The sequence below is a fragment of the Temnothorax longispinosus genome, chromosome 9 (genome assembly GCF_030848805.1).
Source record: "Temnothorax longispinosus isolate EJ_2023e chromosome 9, Tlon_JGU_v1, whole genome shotgun sequence".
Lineage (NCBI taxonomy): Eukaryota > Metazoa > Arthropoda > Insecta > Hymenoptera > Formicidae > Temnothorax > Temnothorax longispinosus.
This window is the reverse complement of record NC_092366.1, coordinates 10562974-10588617: the sequence shown is the minus strand read 5'-3', so window position 1 is coordinate 10588617 and position 25644 is coordinate 10562974. Positions and strand designations below refer to the sequence as shown.

Sequence of the window (25644 nt, the reverse complement as noted above, 5' to 3'; positions counted from 1 at the left end):
ATACTTACATATCGATTTTGTTGCATACTCAAAATCTAAAATCTGAGCATGCTGGAAGCACTTTCATTATCTTCAATGTGTCAGGTATTAAAAGAACACTAAATTTATCTTTAAAAATAGGCCAAATTTAAGCAGCTGTAACTTTGTTAAAAATGAACAAAATTTAAATTAAAAAAAAAGGGATTTTAAAGCTTGAAATCTCTATTTTTGAAAGGTTACTATTATTTTTTTAGTTTCTGTGTATTTGGTAATTTTTACATATAGAAAACTATGAGCTGAACAAAATAGAAAATTTTTCTTTCACTTTGTGGGTCTGTCACGTGCACAAAAAAAATCTGCGAAAATTTTCGATTTTTTAACGTGAAAGCTTGAAGTTTTCCTTGCAAAATCTTTCTTAAAAAATGTTTCTACAATTTTTTGTTACTGATTTATTGTGGATTGAATAAAAAATGAGCATTTTTAATTTAATTGCTCATAACTCCTTTTAAAATAATTGTATTGCAATTCAAAAAACAGATTCTTAAAGCTGAAACTTTGCTCTATTGAATGGTATAATTGCCAAATTTTTTTAAATAACATGTAGACATGATACAAATGGATGAAAATAATGTAAAAATTAGCAATTTTTCTCTTTTTTATTTTGACTCAAAAAATATTTGTGCAGAACAACAACACAAATTTATTCTTTATGTTTTTTGTACTTTCAAGTACCCTGCATTTAAAAAAAATTTGTTAAATAGCTATGAGATTTTTTTCATGGCGCCCACTATGGTTTTATGGAACAAAACGTACAAAAGAATGTAAAATTGCTTAAGGAGGGTACACAAAATTGAGTTTTGGGAGCTGTTAGGGGAACGAATAAATCTTACATATTCTTCCGTATTTTGAGTCGTAGATCCGAAAATGGCCATAAAAATTATATCTATAGCGGAAAGCCGGAGAAAACATGGAAAACGAAGGAAAATATGGAAAAACATGAAATTGCTTAAATTCCTAGACGTAATTTTTTACATTTTAATGCAAGGTACTTAACCCTTAAAGCGCACACCTCCGAAAAATTACGTAAAACGCACTGGGGGTATGAGATACCCCAGTGTCTTTAAGTATGTACTGTAACGACGCTATTGACTATTTTATTGCATAAAAATTTCTGAATGAAGTTAAAGTCATGTATTTTAAGGATAAACAAAAGTTATAGCGATTTCTTAAAATTAACATTGTTTAAAAAATTATTGAAAAAGACATTTTAATGGAACTTGTCAGAGCACAAAGTTCGGAGTGGGGTATCCTACACCCCATGTGCGCTTTAAGGGTTAAAAGTACAAAAAACATAAAGAATAAATTTGCTTTATTGTCCTGCACAATTGTTTTCTGGGTCAAAATAAAAAAAGGGAAAATCACTAATTTTTACATTATTTTCATTCATTTGTATCATGTCTACATGTTATTTAAAAAAATTTGGCAATTATACCATTCAATAGAGCAAAGTTTCAGCTTTAAGAATCTGTTTTTTTAATTGCGATACAATAATTTTAAAAGGAGTTATGAGCAATCAAATTAAAAATGCTTATTTCTTATTCAACCCGCGATAACTTAGTAACAAAAAATCTAGAAACATTTTTTAAAAAAGATTTTGTAAGGAAAACTTTAAGCTTTCACGTTAGAAAGTTAAAAAATTTCGCAGATTTTTTTTGTGCACGTGACAGGCCCACAAAGTGAGAAAAAATTTTTCCATTTTGTCTAGCTCGCAGTTTTTTATATGTAAAAATTACCAAAATCACAGAAACTAAAAAATAATAGTGCCTTTTCGAAAATAGAGATTTTAAGATTTAAGGGGTTAGGCCACCTTAAAACTTTCAAAAAAATCAAAAAATTTTTTCTTTTTTGCTTAAAACGTTCTTTAAGATGTCAAAAATAATGTGTAATTGCTCCCAATGTGAAAAAAATTTTTTAAAGTTGTTTTTAAGCCCATATTGCGGAGCGCCTTCGAGCGACGTGGAGCGCCTAGGCGTGATTCAACTTTTCTAAGCTTATGATAAGTAAATTACTTCCCGGCCAGGTATAAGTTTCAATTTACACTACTACATGACCTTAATTGGTATTTTAAACTATATTTAATCAATATATATTCAGTATAACTGTTGAAACAACGCCGTTCAAACGCTTTGTTTTGATATCGATTTTACTGATTTGTCGACTTATTTCACTATTATCATCTCATTATGAGAAATAAAAAGTGTATAATACTGTTGCGCTCGTCCACGCGTTCGCTGCACTCTCACACACACACACATACTCGCGAACGCGGCGCGCGATCCCGTTTCCGGGAATTAAGACTCTCAGATGAAATAGAATTCTTTTAACAAGATAATGCAAAAATACAATGGTAGCTCGTGAACACGTCTGTTCGGCTTCAAGGCCCGGCGGAGAATCTGAATGGCGACTGTTGATAAACACGTCGCCAGGACTCGTCGTCAGGCACATCGTCAGGCAGCGCTTCACGACTGCCTTCCGGGCTTCTACCGGGTGTCTCGGCACGGGCGCAACACTGCCCCCCTCTTCCTAGATTGTCGTCCCGACAATCTCCTGGAGGGCAGCGCCTAGACGAGCACGGCTTTCTGGACTTCAACTCTTCCCCGCGATCGGCCTACTGGGGAGAGCTGGCCAGACTCCCCCATGCCGACTCCAGGGAGGGCCGTCCATCCCGTCTCATCCTCGAGCTCCGGTCCTCCGAAATTGACGTCCTCTTCAACGACTGCCGCCCCATCGCTCTCCCGCGAAATCTTCTGACAAGGGGGGGGAGCTTTCCGTGGACCCTGCGCTCCGCAGAGCTCCCCAGGTCCCCGCCCGGCATTTGCCCTATGGCCCACGGGAAAACTACGGGTCAAAAACCGTGGGCAGGCGGTCCTCTTCAAACCCGTTCGCTTCCGGAAGTCTTCGCCGATGTTCTGCCGCAGGTCGAAATTCCTTCCAAACTCGTCTATGGATCTCTTTACGCGTACCTTACGCGACATCCTCTAAGAAAAACAAACAGACAACGCGCAGTAACACAGAACAAAATAACTTTTTAAAGTTAAATAAATCAAACACATTTCTTCAAAAACACGAGCCAAACCCTCCCCGCTGAGTTTTTCTAAATCGCGTTTTCCCCCTCTTTGGGGCACTCGGACCGGAAATGTCTGGTCTTGCCGCACGTCTAACATTCACCGCGGCCAGTGCCAAATCTGCCACGCCAATTCCCCTTTCGGGCCTTTCCCCCCTTTCTCTTTCAATTTATTTAATTGCAGTCTTACTTCTTCAACTTCAACACTTCGTCGGGCTCTATTTCTTTTAAGAAATTTTCTACTCGCGTGAAACCAGTCTTTGCTATCCTTTTTCTTTGCTTAATTTTTATTAAATCAACGTTTTGCGCCATTCTGATGCCTTTCCTTTTAGAACGTACAATTTATAAACTTAGGTATGAATACACTTAGAATCGCAACAAAATCTCTCTTTAAAATATATATATGTACTCTTAATACGTGACTTGTAATACCTTAACCTTATACCGTTCGTAAGCTTTAATGGATCGTGGCAGTGTCTTATAATCGTGTGTGTGAATTGTGCGCGCCGCAACATAACCTCTTCTTCCACTGTGGTAAGCCTACGTTCGTGCCGTTTTGCACGATGGACTCTTCTTCGTAATGGCTTCGTCCACTTCGTTGAAATGATGGATACATCGTCTGCGTCTTTGAAGAATAGACTCGTCCTCGTTGTGAACTCGTTCTCGTCGTTGATAATGGCGTCATCCTCGTCTTTGCATAAACTCGTCTGCTTCGTTAATCTATCTCAACGACAAGTCGCTAATTGCAGTTACACTGCTGCTGATTTCTCTCGGTTAGCGTAGAGAGACTCCTACGGCTTTGTAAAAATCCTTTGTTTCTCGTCCCTTTATTTTCGCCAGTATCCGTTAAACACGTCGGACTTAACCTGCTGTGCTTTTCAATCCCAGTCTGGGATCCGGCTCAAAGGACCATGAATAATTTTGTAATTTACTGTGGTTTCTAGGGATTGGAATTGTAGGATATCTTTTGTGCTGATTATCTGTACACACTAGATCGCTTTATTTTTGTGATACAGAGCTTGCTTGCTTGCTTGCTTACGATACTGGCGCTTTCTTAATACTGACTTCTTCCGCGCTTCGCGCCAATGCACACGCTCGCCACGCCACCACTCATCACACGCCATCACACGCTACATACTAACAGCGCCGCGAACAAGACCGCGAAACACAAATATGAAGGCCAAGACGAGATATCAAATAAACCTAATGTGTACACTAATCTAAACACTTTAATTTTTGTGAAGAGTTTACATTGCGTGTACTTGGTGCCTTTTTTACCTTTTTTGAAAATTATAATGTATCCTACTGCCTAATACAGCATAAAGAGGTGTAGTTCCGAATGACCCCTGTTTCTGATCGATCTAAAATTTTACACATAGGTGGTTTTTTATGTGAAGAATAAAATCCGCGTGATCCCAACTTTGGGAAATAAAAATTTTTGTTAGCACTTACCGCGGATTAAAATTGATTCTATATGATATATGTTAATGTTGTCGTGCCGTGCCGTGAAATGGATCTCAGGGCCGGCACCGGGGTCCGTCAATCCGCAGGGAATAAGGAATAAGGACAACACTCGCGAGATTTCTTAATGCTTGCTTTTTTATTAATAAAGTTGATTTTTAGTTACACTCGTTTCGGATTATTTAAGTACTCTGACTTGCGGGTAGATCGCGATAACATTCACGCACAGGTCGCGATACGTGTTTCGATTTAGACTGCCCGCCGCCTATCGCAAAGACGGGATTTTTATCGCGCCGAGTTCATTGCCACATTGCCAACTCGGATAGCTTCCGAGTTGGTGTCGACATCCGGCTGTCAGCGCTTTTGGTTGCAGCGGGATCGGGTTGCATCGGTCCGTGGCCGAGCGACCTGGTGATGCCCGGAATGCTACCTGAGGCATATGTTGCAATTACCGAAACTTGCGCTGACAGCTCGATATTGCAATTAGGCCATCTCGACTTCCGTCTCAACATCCCTTCCCCCGTGGAAAAAGAAAAACTGAGGTATAAAGTTTTTCGTTAATATTTGTTTTATACAGGGTATTCTTTTCTTTTTCCATGGAGGTTACATTATCTTATACTCTAGTTTCCAAGTTGCATTCGGAAGTCGCGTTGCGTGTCTTTCTTCGTTCTTTATTTCTTTACTACCCATATGACAGTAATTACGATCCCTATTATAATTACAACTATGGACACGGAGCCCACAAGATATATTACATATTTGTTAGAAAAGATGCTGACTTGGTTGTTTTCTCGTTTGGTCGCTAATTCCTCGTTTATTTCTTTTACGTTTAGGCTTACAAGTAAACCTAGGCAAGTGTTACTCGCCGATTTTAATGAAACTTTACATATTTGTAGTACTTTGAAAAATATTTGACACGTATTTTTTGTTATCGGCAAAGGTCCACTCTGAAGGGTGAAAACACCCCTTTAAACGTGGAATTTTGATGTATCTGGACGCCATATTGGGTCGGCCATTTTGAATTTCATACTTTTGACATAAGATTTAGTTTCAGCGACCCCAAAAACCCCCTAACACGTTTATTTCCAACTTATTTCACCTAATATGTTAAATCAACCTCTTACGTTTAAAGGGGTGTTTTCACCCTTCAGAGTGGACCTTTGCCGATAAAAAAAATACGTGTCAAATATTTTTCAAAGTACTACAAATATGTAAAGTTTCATTAAAATCGGCGAGTAACACTTGCCTAGGTTTACTTGTTAGTTTCGTTAGTTCCGCGGGATCATTAATTACAGGTTCCAGTCATAATTCTGTTCTTAATTTTGCGCTCTCTTCAATATTTTTATTTATAGTTTTAAATGTTAAATTTTAAACTGTAGTAAATTCATTTGTACATATTTAATGTTCGTTTTTTTTGTTCGTAGTGTTATGTCTGTCGTAGTCAGTCTACAGTTTTCATTCAACTTAATTTTTCCCGTTCTTTTTATTTCTATTTTATTTTTAGCCTGATCATTGCATTGTGTAGTTATTTCTTGTCTAGATGGGGTGGAAAACAACCATGTCTGCGGTTCGGCTAATACTATCAAGAACGTTTGAAAGAATGTGACGTCGCTCGCAACCGTTTTGGTGTCTTGGCGCTTTTACAAATATCTGTACCTCGCATGGTGCGTGCGCTGTTACAAAATATAAAGGATAGTGTATTTTACATACAAATTTCGTGTCGGTGTGCGTAGATTTGTCTAGATCACTTTTTTTAGCGTAAGGTAATTTCGGTTTTCTTTATCAATAGCTAAAAGGGTATATGCGGTTTTGAGAATTACAAATATATTTTTATTGTCGTACACCGGCAGGAGGGTTATGCGTACAATTTCATAATTGTGGTATGTAACAATCGGAAAGGTTAGGATCGTGTAAACGTTAGGGTTATCGTAATATGCGTTTATTTCTACAAAATTCTGGATAGTGTTCCAATTTTCCATTTGTAATTTAAAAGGACGGGATAGGTGGAAAGTCGCTTTTTTTAATTCCACTACAATGGTTTCAAGGGGTAGTAATCGCACGAGTATTATACCGCTTTTCGTATAGGTAAGATATTCTGTGGTATTCTCTACGTCGCTTATTAGGTCGGCGGTTATGGCGGTTATTAATCCCAGCAAACGAAAAAAGATTGAAAAGAATTAAAACGGGATTGCCAGGAATTCAATTAAGGACTTTCCGAATTCCATTTTGTCCAAAAAAGGGATTGAAATAGTTTCAATATCATGGAATTCCTTATTTTGGAAAGAATTTGTCTTTTTTGAATCCCATCCAATTCCGACACAAAAACGTAACAAAATGAATACCACTGAATGCCAGGTTAGGGATTGGAAAGTTCGTCATGAATTCCATTGAATACCATTGATTCCGTTAACGAAATGAATACCATTGAATGCCAAACTAGGAATTAAAAATTTCCGTATTGAATTCAATGAAATTTAATGGAAACTATTTCAATCCCTTTTTTGGACAAAATGGAATTCCTGGCAATTCCGTTTTAATTCTTTTCAATCTTTTTTTGTTTGCTGAGCTAGCAGGTGTTCGTCTATTTCTTCGCGGCGTATTAATTTTGATACTCGCTGTTCTACCCGTTTCGTGATGTTCGCTAATAAATTCTCGTTATTGTTTATCGTTTGCTGTAACGTTTCTATGTGTCCTAACGTAGCGTTTATAACTTTAATCTGATGTTTCGCCGCGTGCTGTACCGTATTCTGCTGATTCTGTATTAAGTTTATCTGTTCCTGTATTCGTCGTGCGTCGTCGGCGTCCATCGTTCTAAATAAAGTTTTACTTATTGTGCCTACTGCGTCTATTAATCCGCGTCGACTCGTCGTTACTTTATATATAGTCTGTAATCGTAACAGTAGCTGAGTCAGTTTTGCATTACTTTTTTCTGCTATGCAAAGGATATTGTTACACGCTTCTTGGTTATCGCCATCTAAGTTATTGCATAGCTCTTTGATCTGTACGAGGTAATTTTGGAGTTGGTGATATCTTACTTCAAATGCCGCGACGTCAATTCTGATAGCTAATTTCCACGTTGCACTTTGTACGGTGGTACGGGTTCCGGTCTCGTTTCCTCTGCAAGGTGTACGATGACGATGATTATCCTGTAACATTCGCATTTAAGATAGGACATTTTTTGTTTACTTATTAATATATATATTTTGCTTTACTCCTTTATAAATGCTTTTAACCGATTGACATGCACGCGTAACCCTCTTTCGTTTTATTTTAATGGTGTAGTTTACATTGTTTCTCAAGGATTACTATGTTTCTCAAGGATCACGTATGGTCCGATCCATTGAGACTCGAGCCTTTTCACTCGTCCGCGTCGCACTGTCTTGTCATGCAGTAGTAACACTTTGTCACCTACCTTAAATGTCTCTTTGTTTATTTTCTTATCGAACTGTTGTTTTGCCTTGCTTAATTTTCTGCTGGCGTAGATGTTTGGTCAAATTTGGCCTACTGGTCTCTGAGAACGTACGGCTCCGGTGGCGAAATCTGATGCGTCCGTCGCTGCGCTCACCTTATCTTTTTCTAAATTAAATACATTGCAAATTTTTTAAAATGCTTTTTGCTCTTTGTTATTTAAATGATTAGTTTGCAATTGCTTGTGTAATTTTTGGAGTTATGCTGAAATGGATTCACGTTTTTCGATCGCGTGTAACGTGAGTACGTTCAGCTGTGTCATTTACCGGCATCTCTTCTAGAGTTACACGCGGTGTAGTGTTTCTACTGATTCTTTCACGTCGTTTAACACGCTTATCGGGCATTTAAAATCTGTCGGCTCCATCAAACAGGGTCCGATGAGCACTCTTGGTGTAGGTTCTTTACCTTTTACGATACCTACTCTGCTGTGGGATGGTAATCTTACCTTCTTATATGGTCGGAGTTTAAATGTAACTCTGCCGATGTGTACTTGCATTGTAGCGTGTGATATAACGGCTTTGCACTTTGTGAGGAAATTATTCCCCAGTATTCCCTCATAATCGATCGGGAAATCGTCTTCTACCACGTACATGGTATGGCGTATTTTCTGGTTTCCGAGGTCTACGGTTGCTTTTATCTTTCTGAGAGTGTGGATCTTGTGTCCCGTCATTCCGGTCAATGTCAGACGTTTTTATCGCACCATAGTATCGCCTTTTAGATTTCCTACTTTTATTAGCGTCAGGATCGCTCCTGAGTCTAATAAGAAATTCGTCTTGCCGCTTGAATCGGCAGTGTTATCAGGTTTAAAGTGTGTATGTTATGTTTTCCCGTTATCTGCGACACTTGATACTTCTCGACTTCTCGGCAGCTTGTGTCTTATTCTTCCTAGGTCTCTCTTCCTCTTCGCTGCTGCTACCGGATGAAGTTTCATCGCTCGTTTCTCGCGACTTCTTTCTTACAGTACTTACGGGCGCCTGTTTTGTGGCGTCCGTTTTCGATCGGTGCGATCGTTCCGTTTTAGGTCGTCCGTTCAGCGACCAGCATTCGTCTCGCTCATGCCCGGTCTTCTTGCAATAGGTGCACTCTATCATATTTATTCCGCTGGGCTTGTCCGCTTTCGGCAACGAGAATCTATTTGCGTGTCGGCTCGTACGGCAATCTCGCCCGTAATGGCCTGTTTCTCCACATTTGTGGCACTGTATTGCTGCGTTCCTCGAATATCACGCGTGTTCCGTATTGAATTTTGTTATCGTTTTAACGGGCTGGCTCGACAATTTACTAATGTAACTTATAGTATTGCACGACTTACAACCCGTATATATCCTGCAGGTGTCCTGGAGAGAATATCGGGAAAGAAATATGCTTGTATTTATGCTGTTTAACGTAAAGACTTTATTTTCTTTGTGAGCGAGGTTAATATGCTGCGAGAGCCGAGAGCGTGACAACAACTACTACGAGTGCGCGCGACATTTCTATCTATCGATAGTATCAACCCGAATCGACTTGACTCTAGTGACAAATAAAGCATTATACCTTGTAATAGACAACTAAACAGCGCGCTTTATAATTTCTATTTTTTATTCTAACACTCCCATTAAATGACAATTATACAGTCCAAAAACAAAACAAAAAATTAGACTCTCTTAGTTTCGATCGGATGACAATTATACAGTCCAAAAGAAAGCAACAAAAAAATTAGTCTCTCTGAGCTTCCATCGGCTTTTCTTCCATCGAAAGCCCGTATGTTAGTTCCTTAAAACGTTCCTTTGGCAATCCTTTCGTCAGAATATCTGCTAATTGTTGTTCCGTCGAAATGTATTTCACATTGAGTTCGTTCCTCTTGACCTTCTCTCGAATGTAATGGAATTGCACCTGAATGTGCTTTGTTCGTTTGTGAAAAATTGAATTTTCACAAAGGCTTATTGCCCCTTGATTATCCACGTTAAGATCAAATGCGCTGGCTATATTTCCATAAATATCTTCTATGAGTATCCTTAACCAGCTTGCTTCTTATGCTGCTGAGCTTGCCGCAATATACTCAGGTTCAACTGTCGACAATGCAACAATTTTTTGTCTGCGACTAGCCCATGACACTGGTCCGCCACACATTGTGAATACATAGCCTGTCGTAGAATGTCGCTTATCCTCACAGTCAGCATAATCACTATCGCTGTAGCCGCATATTGAAGAACTCTTCATGCCGTCAAATACGATACCTTTACTTGTGGTTTCTTGAAGATATCTTAGTACTCGTTTCACCACCTTCCAATGTTCTTTTCCTGGATTATTTAAATATCGGCTTAATACATTCACGATGAATACGATGTCCGGTCGCGTGACGTTCACTGCATACTGAAGCGATCCAATTACTTCACGATAAAGTACATTCTTCATTTTTTCTTTGTCCTCATTTCTTTACTCAGCTTGAACCCAGGTGTGAATGGCGTTGCACTTGGCTTTGCATCTACCATTCCGTACTTTTCCAATATCTTCTCGATGTAGGCTGTCTGATGTATCTTCAGTGATTTCTTTTTCCTGCCGGGTTCAATTTTCAGTCCGACAAAATACTTGAGTTCGCAGATCCTGATTTCAAACTCCTTTGTCATCTCAGTGAGCACCTTCTCGAGTACTTCCTCCGACTTGCTTATCATCAGACCATCATCCATGTAAAGAACTAGAAAAATCTTGAAACCATTTATCTCGCCGAAATATATATCAGCTTTCATCAGCTTTTGACTGTACGAAATTAAACTTCTTTAAAAATTGTTTGAAGCAACGATTCCAACGGTTGGGTGGTTGTTTTAAGCCATACAAGGCTTTGAGTAATCGCACCACACGCTTCTTCTGCGACCATGGTCCTTCCGGCAGCTGCAAATATATTTCCTCTTTTAAGTTACCGTGAAGAAACGCAGTCTTCACATCAAACTGCCGGATATGGAGATCTTCACTTGCTGCCAATGTAAGTAACACTCGAACTGATTTATACCGCACAACAGGCGAGTATATTTTATCATAATCGACTCCTTCTATTTGTCGGAACCCGCGTGCTACCAATCGCGCTTTAAAACGATCTGACTCACCTGGCGTCTTCTTCAGTTTGAAGATGCACTTACTGTCAATTGCTTGTCGATCCTTGGGTAGCTCGACCTCACACCATGTTTTATTCTTGATGTGTGCTTTGATCTCTTCATCAATTACTGCTACCCATTTCTTACTCTCGGCGCTTGTAATTGCTTCCACGTATGTTCATGGTTCATTGTCCACAGCTAAATTTGCTTCAAAACGGCTCGGCTTCTTAATCTTGCTTAATGATCTTAATTTCCTCCGGTATTCGATAGGCGTTAACTCTTTGGCGGATGAGAATTCATCACTTTCAGCATCACTCTGACTACTACCAGAGTCGCTTAAAGTTTCTTGTTCCTTCGTATCTTCATCTGCTTCTATGTGTTCACCTCCCACTCGAACGAGAGTAAACAAATATTTATCCTCTTTTTCGCCTTCTTTTGTGAAGTTGACGTGTGCCGATACGAACACTTTCTTCTTCTGCAAATCGTATAGCCGATAGTTGTCACTCAACTTTTCATAGCCGACAAACAGTACCTTCCGGCTTTTCTTGTCCAGCTTTCTTCGTTGGGTATCGGGTATATGAGCATATACAATGCTGCCAAATACGTGAAGCTTCGTGACGTCAGCCTTCTTTCTGTCCAGATTTCATGTGACGTCTTGTTGCCGCTCTTCTTCGTGATTACCTGATTCAGTACTTCAGCCGCTGTTTTTACTGCTTCAGACCACATATTTTTTGGCACATCCTTCCGGCCATACAGCATTGACCGAGCAGATTCCATAAGATTCCACTTCTCACCTCTTGCTCAACAGCCCCATTCTGGTGTGGCGTATAGGGAGATGAAAATTGATGCTCAATGCCACTTGTTATCAGCTTTCAAAACTTTTCACACGTGTATTCTGTTCCGCAATCACTTCGAAACCATTTGATGTCTCGGCCGAATTTATTCTTGATTGCATTCACAAACCTTGCAAACACTTCGACCACTTCGTTCTTCTGCCGGAGACAGTACACCATTCGGTAACTACTTGCGACATCCTTGAAAATTACGAAATACTTCTCACCATTCAAGCCTAATTCCTAGAACGGTCCACACACGTCTGAATGGATAAACTCGCCCGGTTGGACATCCTTTGGTGGCTGCGTTCTGTGCGTAGAACGCTTTTGCTTACCATAATGCAGGCTTCGCATATAAAATCCACGTCGTCGTTGATCTTCAGGCCAAACGCACTGTTTTCTTTGACCATCTTCTTGATTGTATTGATGCTTACATGACCAAGCTTCTCGTGAATATCACGAAGTAATGATTTCTCTGCGTATGCCTGATCATTTTTTACCACTTTAAATAGCATTCGCGGCAATCCATCATTGACTACACCAGTTACAATTATTTGTCCATCTGATTTCTTGATTAGAACCTCGTTCTTCTCTATCACGACCTTGTACCCAGCCTCAGCACATTTCGTCAATGAGAACAAGTTCTTGCGCAGGTCAGGCACGTAAACCCTGGCGGAAAAAATTTCTATAAATAACTACAAAATTTAACTAGAAATAGAAATTTGTACATTTTTGTTGAAATATTTAATTTTTTGTAAAAATAGTTATTTTTTTGTAGAAATATCTACGAAATAGTACCACAAATTACAATGTTCTCAAATCAACAAATTTTGCAAGTAGTATTTTATGAAAAACTACAATTTTATAAAAAAAAATAGTACAAAGATCTACAAATTTTAAAAATTTAAGAAGAAACAAAATCTAAAAAGATTAAAACATTTCCATATATAATATTGTTTAAGATTATATTTTCCATTTTTTACATAATTATATATAATCATGTATCTACTAATATATACTAATATAAACTAATATAAATAAATAAGAGATTTTTTTTCCCGGGTTATGCGGTTTTAGACATGTGTGTATGTGGTGATGGGTAAGGTTTTTTTTATAATGACTCACTTTTTATTTTACAGATAAGTTAGAATAAAGAAGTTTTTTTTCTTTTTGTAATCGCGCAGCGCGACGTTGGCCCAATAGGCCTATTTTGTAATGAACCAGCACTGGTTTCTGACATTCACCCGACATTAAGAAAAAATTATATTCGTATATCCAATTCGAAATTTTATTACTCTTTTTAAACTGAATTTGTTTCTTAAGAATTTTTGAAAAATTATATATTTGCGCTGGTTATGACACATGTAGACTATAACAGTTACATCAAATTAAGAAGTAGTCTACCACGTAAGACGGTTGGCTCACGATCCAGAGGTCCCGAGGTCTCGAGTTCGAATCCCATCAAGGTAAGTGTGTTTTTCAAGTACGAGAAAATATTTATAATCATAGGTTGCATCTTAAGAAACAAATTTAGTTAAAAAGTAGTAATAAAATTTTAAAATAAATATAATTTTTTTTATGTCGGGTGAATTTTCTCATTATAAAGTGTTTTAATTCTAGTATTTTCTTGTAGTCTACTGTACTCAAATAGATATAGAAATGTGTAGAATATTAGTATTAGTTGTAGTTTGACGTAGTTTTACCGAAAAATTTATACATCAAGATGCACTAAAAAAATACAAAAATTTACAAAAGTGTTTCAATTCTAGCATTTTCATGTAGGATTTTGTAGTACTTTTTAAATTTATGTAGAATTTAATAGATTCTGGCAATTATATTTTAAAGTTTTTTGTAGTACACTTTTATTTTTTTTTAAATTTTGTAGAAATATTTCCGCTAGGGAAGTACATCGTACAGGTTTCCACTTCACCAATTGCCGTTTGCGAAAGACTTCACACGAACCGTTTCTTGTCCTTTCAGTGGAACAGCAACTTGATTTGCTGTACCGATTCCTGGATGATTAAAGACTTCCTCGAATGTCTCGAAACAGTTCCTGTCGTGCGTCATGTGACAATTAGCTCCACTATCTCCAAGCCACGAATCTTCGACCGATTGAGTCATAAATGCCTCAGCAATGAAACCATAATCCGACTCACTTCGTTTCGGCTTTGAGTCCTTTACATTCTTCGCATCTTTTGTGTTCTGACCTTTCTTGTTCTTCTTCGGTTCTGGGCAGTCACGCATTATATGCCCTTCCTCGCCACAGTTGTAACATTTGCGTGAGAACTCTTTCCGTTCTCCTTTGCCTTTCTTATTGAACTTTTTTTTGTCGTCGCTTTTAGTATCCTTACGCGACTTGGCGACCAATGCCTCAAGCTCGTCATCGGCCTTGTTCAAAACTTCTTTGTGTCCGGCTAATTTATTCACCAGATTCTTAATCGTTTGCTTCGTAGGCTCTTTGCTATTTCAAACTGCAATAAAATTGCTAAACTTTCTCGCCGGAAGCCCGTTCACGATCTTTGCCACGATAAAGTCATCCTCGAACTTCACTCCCACTGCTTCGAGTGAGGCCCTTATGTTCGAAACATTCCTATTGTAGTCAAGTACGTTCTGACCACTTTCGAGCTTACAACTCAATAAATCATGCTGTCTTTATCCACTTCCTGATCTCGTTAACCTCTTCTGGCTTCTGCTCTACACCTTCTACGATGTCCATGAGCTCCTTTGACCTCAAGAGAACCGACAACGTCTTCTTCCACACTGGAAAATTATCGGCGTTAACCAATTTTTCGATCTTTACTTGATCCGCCATTTCGGTTATTATTGATACCACAGAATTGCTCTCAACGTCTTTTTACCGTCCTTCCAGGCACAACAACGTCTCACCGCTTATTTGTTTCGTTCTGGTAATTTATTAATTACTTCTGATTCGCACAGTGGAAACGTGCTGGGCTCATAACCTGTTATTGTTTTGACGGGCTGGTTCGACAATTTACTAATGTAACTTATAGTATTGCACGACTCACAACCTGTATATATCCTGCAGCTGTCCTGGAGAGAATACCAGGAAAGAAATATGCTTGTACTTATGCTGTTTAATGTAAAAACTTTATTTTCTTTGTGAGCAAGGTTAATATGCTGCGAGAGCGTGACAACAACTACTACGAGTGCACGCGATATCTCTATCTATCGATAGTATCGACCCGAATTGACTTATGACTCTACCCTGGCGGAAATATTTCTACAAAATTTAAAAAACTATAAAATATAATTGCCAGAATCTATTAAATTCTACATGAATTTAAGAAGTACTACAAAATCCTACATGAAAATGCTAGAATTGGAACACTTTTGTAAATTTTTGTAGTATTCTACAAGTAAGCAGATGTTTTAATTTTTTAAGATTTTGTTTCTTCTTAAATTTTTAAAATTTGTAGATCTTTGTACTATTTTTTATAAATTGTAGTTTTTCATAAAATACTACTTGCAATAATTTCTTGATTTGAGAACATTGTAATTTGTGGTACTATTTCGTAGATATTTCTACAAAAAAATAACCATTTCTACAAAAAATTAAATATTTCAACAAAAATGTACAAACTTCTATTTCTAGTTAAATTTTGTAGTTATTCATAGAAATTTTTTCCGCCAAGGTAGTGACAAATAAAGCACTATACCCTGTAATGGACAACTAAACAGCACGCTTTATAATTTTTATTTCTTATTCTAACAAATTTATTTTTGTTTGTCGGCTGTCCGTTCCGCGGGAAGGAGCCTTTTACCTTTTCCTCCGCACTAACGCCGATTATTTCTTCCTGCAAAGTTTGGTATCGCTGCGCTCTGACTAACATTTTAATGTCCTCGTCTAGCCCAATTTGGTAATTATGGAGGGCTTGCACCTTTATACTGATGCAAGCCCTCCATATCGAGGATCGCTTTTTGCTGTTCTTGCGAGTGCCCTTGGCCTTCCTCCATGGCCTCGTATAATTATCTAGCTAGCTTTTCTACGCGTCGCCCGAATTCCTGCGCGCTTTCTCCCGATTTTTGCTTCAGGGAGTTAAATTCTAGTTGCAGATAGGTCATGCTGCGCTTTCCTAGATATTCTGTTTCTAGTTCGCGTTTTAACTGTTCAAAATCATGAATATCGCGCGTGTCAAAGTCTATCATGGCCTTTCCTTTAAATTTCGTGCATAAAATGGCCTCTAAAAGCATCGATTCGTCTGCGGGCTGAATGATTTTCATCGCGTAATTACTCGCGTTTAGAAATTCGCGGACGCGCTCACAGGAGTCTCCGTTTATCTCGGGTATCATGTTTCAAGCTTCCTTTAGGCTGAGGAACCCGTTGTGTTGTCCCGGTTGATTTCGGACGTCGCCAACCGTTCGCCCGTAAGTAATGTCTAATGGACCATTACTGCGTACGCGTTGGACTCTGCCGTCTGAGCGTTCGAAAGTTGCGGCCTTTAGTCGGCTCGTGCGATCCTGCACATCGCATATCGCGTGTAGGAGTTCGTCGGAGCGTTCGAAACTTGCGGCCTCTATTCGATTTACGCGATCCTGTACGTCACGTAACGCGTTTAAGATTTCGTCGAGCATGGAGTCTCACGCTCCTGGACATGTTCTAGCCGGCTCTGGGGCTCGGCCTTGGTTAGTTACGGGCGGTTGTCTGTTTACAGTGGACCTAAGTCGCACTATTTCTGCATCGACCTGCTCGGGTATCACCGGCATATCCTGAATCTCGTCGCGGGGTACATTAACCTGATCCGCTTTTCCTTGCTGGCTCATTTTTTCGGCTTTGGGAGTATAATTCTCTTCTTCCGGATCAAACACGCTATTGTCGTAGGATGTTAACGAAAATTCTCCTCTCCCGGAGTTATTGTTCTGCGTATCGGCCAATGTATCCGAACGTGCGTCTGCGTCTGTCGGGTGCAGTCTTTCTATGTCGTTATCGCGATTGTTATTCTCGCCCGCTAAACTCGCGTCTATGTCTTTGAAAGAAAATTCGCGTTCTATTACGACGTCTGGGTGCAGTTCTAGCACCGGCGTGTCCTCGTCCAAATATCGCGATTCTAGATTCCGCCGCACGAGGTTTAAGGGGAGGTTACCGTTAAAAAAATCGAATTTTTTTTTTGCTTAATTTTTTACTACGTAAAACTTTAAACGCGTTTTTCTCGAAACAGCATTTTTTGGCACGCGGGGCGCTCTACAGCTTCAACGAATGAACCGATTTTAATAAATGACGGTACAAAAGAAAGGAAATTTAATTTAAGGGGCCTTCAGGAAGCGTTTTTTTTTCAAAAAATTGGTTGCAAATAATTCTTTTTCGAACGTTGAAGCAAAAGAAAACAGGGAAAAAAGAAGTTTTTTTTTTTAAACGGCCACCATTTTGTTATAAGGGGGTTTTTTAAAAATCGGAAAACGATAAGGCCCCCCAAATTTAATCTATTTTAATAATTTTTTTGGTTTTTTTGTTTCCGATCAGCTGGCAAGGCTGTGGAATGCCCCGCGCACATAGAACCACGCCGCGCCGTGTGGACTGAGAGCTGGAGCCGCCATTTTTAATTATTTTCTTCCAAAAAAATTCTAAATTAATCTTCATTTGTGTACAAATAAAAGCCGCGAAAATTTTTTTCTAAATGTATTTATTTTATATTAAAAAAAATTCCTGAAATTGAGGCATTTTTTGGGCCTCTGAGTAGGTAAGCTAGGCCGGTTTTAAGCCAAGGGGCAATGAGGGGGGGTGAGGGGCGGGGGGAACCGCGGGGGGGGGAACCGCGGGGGGGGGGAGGGGGAAACCGCGCGTTTCGGCGCCGCGGGGGAAGGGGGAGGGGGACTCGCGTGTTTCGGCGTCGCGGGGGAGGGGGAGGGGGGGAACCGCGTTTTTCGGGCGCCGCGGTGGAGGAAGAGGGGGGACCGCGTTTTCCGGCGCCGCGGGGCGAGGGGGGTCCACGTTTTCCGGCGTTGCGGGGTGAGGGGGTCCGCGTTTTCCGGCGCCGCGGGGCGACCGCGTTTCCGCCGCGCCGCGTGGCGAGGGGGGATCCGCGTTTTCGCCGCGCCGCGGAGCGTTCGCGTTTTCGGGCGCCGCGGGGCGAGGGGACCCGCGTTCGCGTTTCGCCGCGCCGCGGAGTCCGCGTGACATCACACGGCACGCTCGCGTTATCTCTCCCTCGTAGATGTTTCCCCCCCCCCCCCGATCTCCATTCGTCTTCTCGTTCGCGCGGTGTCTCGCGCCCCCGTCCCCCCGTTTGCGCGAGTCTTCTCGTTCGCGCGGTCTCTTTCTCTCGCGCGTTCTCGTTCAGAAATTATGCAAAAATTATTAAATAAAAACAGCTTAACAAAAGGGAACGGTAAATGAAAAAGAAAAACTTTTTAACCATATTATATGCATTTATTTGTCATGTAGCGCATTATACACAATAGTATCCAAAGCGTAGGCTAATAATTCGCAATCAATAATCGAATTTTTATCATAAACGTCACGCAAGATTGTAACTGCGTTACATTTATCGGTGATACAATTTTGACGTAAAATTGTTACAAACTGTTTGAACTTTTCACTTACGCCGTGAACATTTTGACATAGTTGAAAATACACATTCTCGACGCAATGTTCTAGTTCGAACAGGAAGAGTACAGTTGACGGTTTCATGTACAAGCTGGTGCCGCACGACGTCAATTTTACAATATCTGCGTCACGTATTTTAACAAGCTCCAGATCTCGAAACGTTAGCGATGATGGTGCCGATGACTGCACGATGCGCTGTATATCTGCACGTTTTTCGATGAATGTCACCCACGTTGCATGTAGCAGAATTATCCGATTGCCTCGGTTATCGCCAATAAGTATATCCACAAAGGACATAAGTCCCGCGTTGATTCCAACATCCAAAAATTTATACGCTGTTGATGTCAAGGCAAATCTCCTTCCCAAAATACGTGGCGTGTAGCGGGGTTTATCAAAACTGAAAAAATACAATTATATGTTTATAAAAGTTTTTTTGCACAGGTATATATGAAAATTATCGGTACTTACTCATTGTGCTGTTTCTCGCACGTTTCGTCCTGAATCGGAACGTAGTAGTTCGCACCGTGAATGTTCATCGTATCTGGAGGCTGTTTGCGACGTACTCGAACCGTATCGAACTCTCGACTGCGCTCTAGAATCCTCGTAGACCATTTATACATACCCAAAACTGCAAATCTTGCAAAAATAGCGCCAATGTACGGCTGCTGCATGGTGACCGCTACCACAATCCACATATACGTTAAATGTGATATCTTTGTCAAGAACATTCGTGATGAGATCACCTCATCGGGCATCAAATATGATTTCTTTTCAAGAGCATACGTGTCTCGCAATGATTTCATCGAACACGTGCAAAACTGCAAATTTTGCAATTTCGCATAAGTCAATGGAGCGTTATTGTTTTCAAGAACATGTCGCGACGTGTCTCGCAATGATTTTATCGAACACGTGCAAAACTGCAAAATTTGCAATTTCGCATAATTCAATGGAGCGTTATTGTTTTGAAGAACATGTCGCGACATGTCTCGCGATGATTTCATCGAACACGTGCAAAACTGCAAATAGCGCCGATGTACGGCTGCTGCATTGATACAGATCAAATCACCAAAAGTCAATGGCGCGTTTTCGTGAACGTATGTGTCTCGCAATGATTTCATCGAACACGTGCAAAACTGCAAATTTTGCAAATAGCGCCGATGTACGGCTGCTGAGATGAAATTAGATATGATAAGCAAACGATGCATCATTAGTAGAATATAAAATGACGAATCTAGGGGATACGCTCAATAGTCGAGAACTGGAAGTCGTGAGTGCAACAAATGGCGTTAGCAAGAGGATCGTGCAATAACATGGAGCAGGAGTTGTTGGAGCAATCCACCCTGTTAAATTCGAGGGAAGACTTTGCCGCGTGGGAGCAACGATGCGACGAGTTTATCGAATCGTTGGAAGAACAAAGCCGAATTAAACGGCCACGATTATCAATCGATCAGTCATCGATCGGTCTCAAACAGTCATTGGTCGCTTGTATCGCAAGACTCGAAGGTTTGAAAGACTCGGTACGTCAACGTTTCGTACATGTGGGTGCGGGATACAGTGCGAGTGAGACAGGACTTAGATGGCGCGAGATAGATACGGCTTTTGAAAGCCGTATATTGACTGGTGCGGTGATAAATTCCAAACACATCGACCCTCGTCAATTTCTCAAAGATGCGAGAGAAATTGTACTCGATCGTGTGCGGAACGTCATGCAACGACATGACAATGTAAAAATTAACACAGTGTTTAATGGTGAATTTGTTGCGGGTGACAAACGCGCGAATAAAAGTATCGCAACGAGAAACTATGAAGTCTTTCGTGAGTCCGATCTGCACGAGTGGTACAAGCAACACGTCATCGAGCCTACCTTAGCAAAGCTGGAGGAATTCCAGGAACGTGATAGCGGATGGGCGTTGTCGCGTATACTCAATTTAATGTATGTAATGTATGTAAGGATACTTTATTTACCCCAAAGGGGCCTTAAAGGGCGTTTTTATGGAACGTTCCCAAACCATTACAGCTCACCCATCATCTTCTGAATCTATACAATGCAACGTTATAACAACTAACCTTTTCAATCTGTTAATCTTTTAACTTTTTTACATCATAAAGCTAATCCACCGACAGCAAACTCTACTTATATTTGTCGTGAATCTCGTCCGGCTACATCCTCCTCCAACCGCCTCTTTCCTCCTCCCACTTCACCTCCCTTCCGTTTATCCACATTCTTCTATTTGTTAATACCACTGCGTTGCCCCTCGTTCTTTCCTCTCTTGCTCTCTCCACCAGCTTATGTCTGTATGCTCTCTCTTCAAGTGTTAGTTCCTCGTCGACACCAATCTCCCACCTTCTCCATATCTCATCACATCTTTCTATCACCTCTTCCTTGTCCTCTTCTTCTTCTAGTTCCGTGAAAATTACAATCTTACCATCCACGCCAGTCACCTCCCACGCTTTTCTTATCAGTATCTCTCTTCCTGTTACCTTTTCCATTATCGCTTCCAGCATCTCCCTTCTTTCTTTTGGTCCTTCTCCTGCCACTCTCCTCCAGATCAGATTCTTTTTCCTCTTCTCAGTTTTTTCTTTTCTCTCTCTCTCTTTTTTTCTCTCCTCCTCCTTCTCTCTTTTCTCTCTTCTTCTTCTTATCTCCTCTTCTCTCTCCTCTATCATTCGTCTCAGCCTGTTCCTCTCCTCTTCCTGTTCCTTCCTTCTGTCGCTTTCCGGCGGTCTTCTCCATTCCTTCTCGCTCTTCTCTCTTCCTCCGTCACCTTTTTTCTCTGCCGCCCTCTTCCTTCCTTGGCTATCTTGCTTAGCTTCCCGATTCTTCTTGTCTTCACGACCATTATCCGTCCCTTCCGTGATCCTTCCCCCTGAGTCTGTCGATCCCTCGCTCCAGTCCCTTCCCCATCCCTCGCTCCACCCTTCCTCCCCTCGTTCTTCCTTTTCCTCCGCCATCCTCTTCTCCTCCGCTTCCGGTTGGGTTTTTAGCTTTCTCAGTTCCTCTTTGACTTCCATTCCCGTTCGTATTATTTCCTCTTTAATTTCATGCCCGATTTCCCTTAGCTCCCTCGTAATTTCCTTAATCCATCCTGTCTCTTCCCTCTTTCGCACCGCTATCTGTGCCTCTTCTTTGTCTGCCAGATTTTCCTCCATTCTATTCGATTCCTTTCTCCTTCGCATTTTCGAACCTACTCTCTTATTCTTTCCGCGATATGCTCTTCACCTGCTCTGCGTTGTACTTACAGACCACTTTCTCGTATTCTTTCTCGTGCCAGGCATGCACCGCCGCTCTATCGACTTTCAGTCGTGCCACCCTATCTCGATCGGCCCTCTCACTCACCGCGTTTCCACTGCAGCGACCCGCGCCATTTCGCCTACTCTCGTGCAGATGTCACTTGCTTTCGTGTCACGCCTCGTCGTCCCGCAGTAGTGCCAACCCGCTCTTTTGAAGGAGGGGCCGGCACTCCGCGCCGCCTCGGCGATCCGCAGTAGTGCCAACCCACTCTTTTGGAGGGGCCGGCACCCCGCGCTGCCTCAGCACTGATCAACCTCTGTTCCACGCACGTGTCTCTGCTTCCGCGGCTCGCGCATGCCCGTGCTCCCCACTTCCTCTTCCCTTCTCCGGTCGCCTGCCTCAATTGTGTTCCTCCCTCTTCTCTCTTCTTCTCTCCTTCCCTTGTCTTGCTCCGTCCTAACCTCTTTTCTTCCTCGCCGTATTTTCTTGGTTTACTTCCGATTTTTCTTGCCCTCCGGTCTTTCTTCAGTTGTACGCCTTCCTCTTTCCTTCCTTCGGGGTTCTCTTTATTCTCTCTTCGTTCCTTGACTCCTACTCCGCCCGTACTTTCCCTTATTCCTTCTTTCCTTTACGGAGCACCCGTCTTCCTTCCTTACCCAACCGGAAGTCCCTATACTCAATTTAATGGTAAACGCGAACAAATACAATCCATTGCACGCGGGGTGTTTTGTGGAAATACCGCAAGAAATTAAAAAGAAGAAGGCGGTGATAAACGTGCGATCAATGGACAATGCATGTTTCGCATGGTCAGTGGTGGCTGCTCTGTATCCAGTTGAGGAACACGCATTTCGGAAATCGTCGTATCCACATTACACGTCGGTGCTAGATCTTACAGACATTGAGTTTCCGATGACGTTGAATCAAATTAAACGGTTTGAAAATCACAACAACATCTCCATCAACGTGTACAGCATCGAGAAAAAAAACAAGGAACTTGCAATCCTACCAATACGTGTTACTGACCGAAAGATGGACAGACACGTAAATCTGCTGTACGTGCATAACGACAACGTGGGACATTTTGCGTGGATCAAGAACCTATCCCGCCTTGTGAGCTCGCAAATCAGTAAAAAAGAGCACAGGAAATACTTTTGCGATCGGTAAGTACCGAACTATAGTTCTTTTAATAATATATAGAATATTTTGTGTATAAAAAAATTTATATAATTTGCGTTTATTTTTTTGCAGATGTTTGCACTACTTCAGCTCCAACGAGAAATTGGCTGCCCACACCGTCGACTGTCAGGAGATGAATGACTGCGCGATCAAGTTACCGAGCGATAACGACAAGTGGTTGGCCTTTAAAAATCACAACAGGAAGGAACGAGTTCCGTTTGTCGTATACGCCGACCTGGAGTGTACCCTGGAGAAGATGGAAGCGGATCCGGAAACGTCCAGGTACACATATCAACATCATCGCGTGTTTAGCATAGGGTACTACGTGCGTTGCTCGTACGACGAGTCGTTATCTATGTATCGGTTTCGTCGCGATAAGGATTGCGTCGCGTGGTTCGCCGAGGAGCTAAGACGTTTAGCTCACGACGTAAAGACCATTTTGTCCACTAATATACCCATGGCAGATTTCACGCGAGACGAGTGGAAAAAGTTTAACAGCGCAACGCACTGTCACGTGTGCGAAGAACCGTTCGAGCCAGACGACGTGCGAGTACGCGACCATTGTCACCTGACCGGTCGATACAGAGGTCCCGCGCATTCGAATTGTAACTTAAATTATAAAGATTCGCATTGCATTCCCATAGTGTTTCATAATTTATCGGGATACGATGCACATTTTATTATAACTGAAATAGCAACAGCATACGAAGGACATGTAGATTTACTCCCGATCACAAAAGAAAAATATATTTCGTTTACAAAAAACGTTCAAAGCACCGAAGATAAAGATAAGAAAACGTGCGTCAAATTGCGATTTATCGATTCGTACAAGTTTCTCACCGCTAGTCTCGACAAATTGGCATCTTATCTCAGCAAGGATAAACTGCGAATATTGCAACGCGAATTTTGTGAATTATCCGCAGAAAATTTTAATTTGCTGACACGAAAAGGCGTATTTCCATATGAATACATTGACTGCGTCGAAAAATTGGAGGACTTGTGTTTACCACCGCGCGACTCGTTTTACAGTTCATTGACAGGTGACACCGTATCCGAGAGCGATTACGCGCACGCCGTCGACGTCTGGCAGCGGTTCTCCATTCGAACGCTCGGTGATTACAGCAATTTATATCTCAAGACCGATGTCTTGCTGTTGGCCGATATCTTTGAAAATTTTCGCGATAGTTGCGTCGCGAGTTATGGACTCGATCCGGCGTATTATTATACTCTACCGGGTTTTACGTGGGATGCTATGTTGAAGCATACACACATCAATTTCGAATTGCTCACCGACATTGACATAGTCATGTTTATCGAACGCGGTATACGCGGCGGTTTGAGCCAATGTTCAAACAGATACGCGCTGGCCAACAACAAGTACATGCAGTCGTACGATCCATCGAAACCGTCGTCGTACCTCATGTATTTTGATGTAAATAACTTATACGGCTGGGCAATGAGTCAACCATTGCCATACGCAGATTTTAAATGGGTCGACGACGTAACCGATTTTAATGTTATGGATGTCGCGTTGGATTCCTCGATAGGCTACATTCTCGAAGTCGACTTGGAGTATCCGCAACATCTTCACGACGCGCACACTGACCTACCGTTCTGTCCGACGCGCGATAAACCACCTGGCAAGCGACAGGACAAGCTCCTCGCAACATTATACGATAATAAACGTTATGTAATACATTATCGCAACCTGCAGCAGTGTACTCGTCACGGTCTCCGTATATCAAAGATTCACCGTATACTGAAATTCGCGCAATCTCCATGGCTTCGCGATTATATAGACCTCAATACGAAATTTAGAACGTTGGCCAACAATGATTTCGAGAAAAATTTATACAAATTGATGAACAATGCCGTGTTTGGCAAAACCATGGAGAATGTGCGCAATCACGTTGACGTGCGACTCGTGACTCATTGGGAGGGTAGGTACGGCGCGGAGGCTATGATTGCGAAACCAAATTTTCATAGCCGAAGCGTCTTTTCGGAGAATTTAGTAGCAATAGAAATGCGAAAACTCGAGGTGAAGTTCGACAAACCAATCTATGTGGGTATGTGCATCCTCGATATATCCAAGACATGTTTGTACGAATTTCATCACGAGTACATGTTACCGTTGTATCGCGACAAGTGTAAAGTCACGTACACCGATACTGACAGTCTCATTTATCACATCGAGTGCGACGATGTGTATGATATCATGAAGCGCCACATTCATAGATTTGACACTAGCGATTACGCGATTGATAATACGTATGGTATCCCACTCGTCAATAAAAAAGTTCCGGGCTTAATGAAAGACGAAAATAACGGTGCGATAATGACCGAATTCGTCGGGCTTAGAGCAAAGATGTACGCCTTGCGAGTGGACGGTAAGAAAGATACGAAAAAAGCTAAAGGTGTTAAGAGTAACGTCGTAGCCAGGTCGATAACGTTCGACGATTACACGCGGTGTCTGCGCGACGAAATTGAAATGACGCGACAGCAAACCTGCATAAGATCCAAAAAACACGAGGTATACACCGTGTCTGAAACAAAAATAGCTCTAAGTCCGTACGATGATAAGCGGTACATTATACCCGGTTCTACCGAAACGCTGCCATGGGGACATTATAAAATACCATTGTAAATATATTGTAAATACCATTGTAAATATATTGTAAATACCGCTGTAAATATATTGTAATTACATTTAGATATTTAGGAAAATAAATGACTCGAATCAT

General features: G+C 41.2%; 4 protein-coding genes across 4 annotated transcripts in view; 3 read left to right on the top strand and 1 right to left on the bottom strand.

Annotated features, from left to right (window-relative positions):
- LOC139819259 (uncharacterized) overlaps positions 1-25644 on the top strand; it is a 255776-nt gene that overhangs the window by 105428 nt on the left and 124704 nt on the right. The gene's annotated exons all lie outside the window — the stretch shown is intronic.
- LOC139819165 (uncharacterized) lies at positions 18303-19166 on the bottom strand. Its single transcript, XM_071788364.1, has 2 exons — positions 18964-19166; positions 18303-18892 (listed from the first exon to the last, which is right to left on the bottom strand). The coding sequence occupies exons 1-2, from the start codon at positions 19164-19166 to the stop codon at positions 18319-18321; spliced, it is 777 nt and encodes a 258-aa protein (XP_071644465.1). The 3' UTR covers positions 18303-18318.
- LOC139818704 (uncharacterized) lies at positions 19545-22901 on the top strand. Its single transcript, XM_071787539.1, has 2 exons — positions 19545-20412; positions 22395-22901. Exons 1-2 carry the CDS (start codon positions 19776-19778, stop codon positions 22889-22891), a joined length of 1134 nt encoding a protein of 377 aa, XP_071643640.1. The 5' UTR covers positions 19545-19775; the 3' UTR covers positions 22892-22901.
- Positions 23037-25592, top strand: LOC139818701 (uncharacterized). Its single transcript, XM_071787536.1, has one exon. The coding sequence runs from the start codon at positions 23037-23039 to the stop codon at positions 25545-25547; it is 2511 nt and encodes an 836-aa protein (XP_071643637.1). The 3' UTR covers positions 25548-25592.

Bases quoted from the DNA above. Each gene is read 5' to 3' on its own strand.
- LOC139819165 (XM_071788364.1), bottom strand. From the start codon at position 19,166: ATGCAGCAGCCGTACATTGGCGCTATTTTTGCAAGATTTGCAGTTTTG. The intron at 18,893-18,963 runs GTAAGTACCGAT...GTATTTTTTCAG, and splicing joins TGCGAGAAACAGCACAATGA to TTTTGATAAACCCCGCTACA.
- LOC139818701 (XM_071787536.1), top strand. From the start codon at position 23,037: ATGAATGACTGCGCGATCAAGTTACCGAGCGATAACGACAAGTGGTTG.
- LOC139818704 (XM_071787539.1), top strand. From the start codon at position 19,776: ATGGCGTTAGCAAGAGGATCGTGCAATAACATGGAGCAGGAGTTGTTG. The intron at 20,413-22,394 runs GTATACTCAATT...CCCAACCGGAAG, and splicing joins TAGCGGATGGGCGTTGTCGC to TCCCTATACTCAATTTAATG.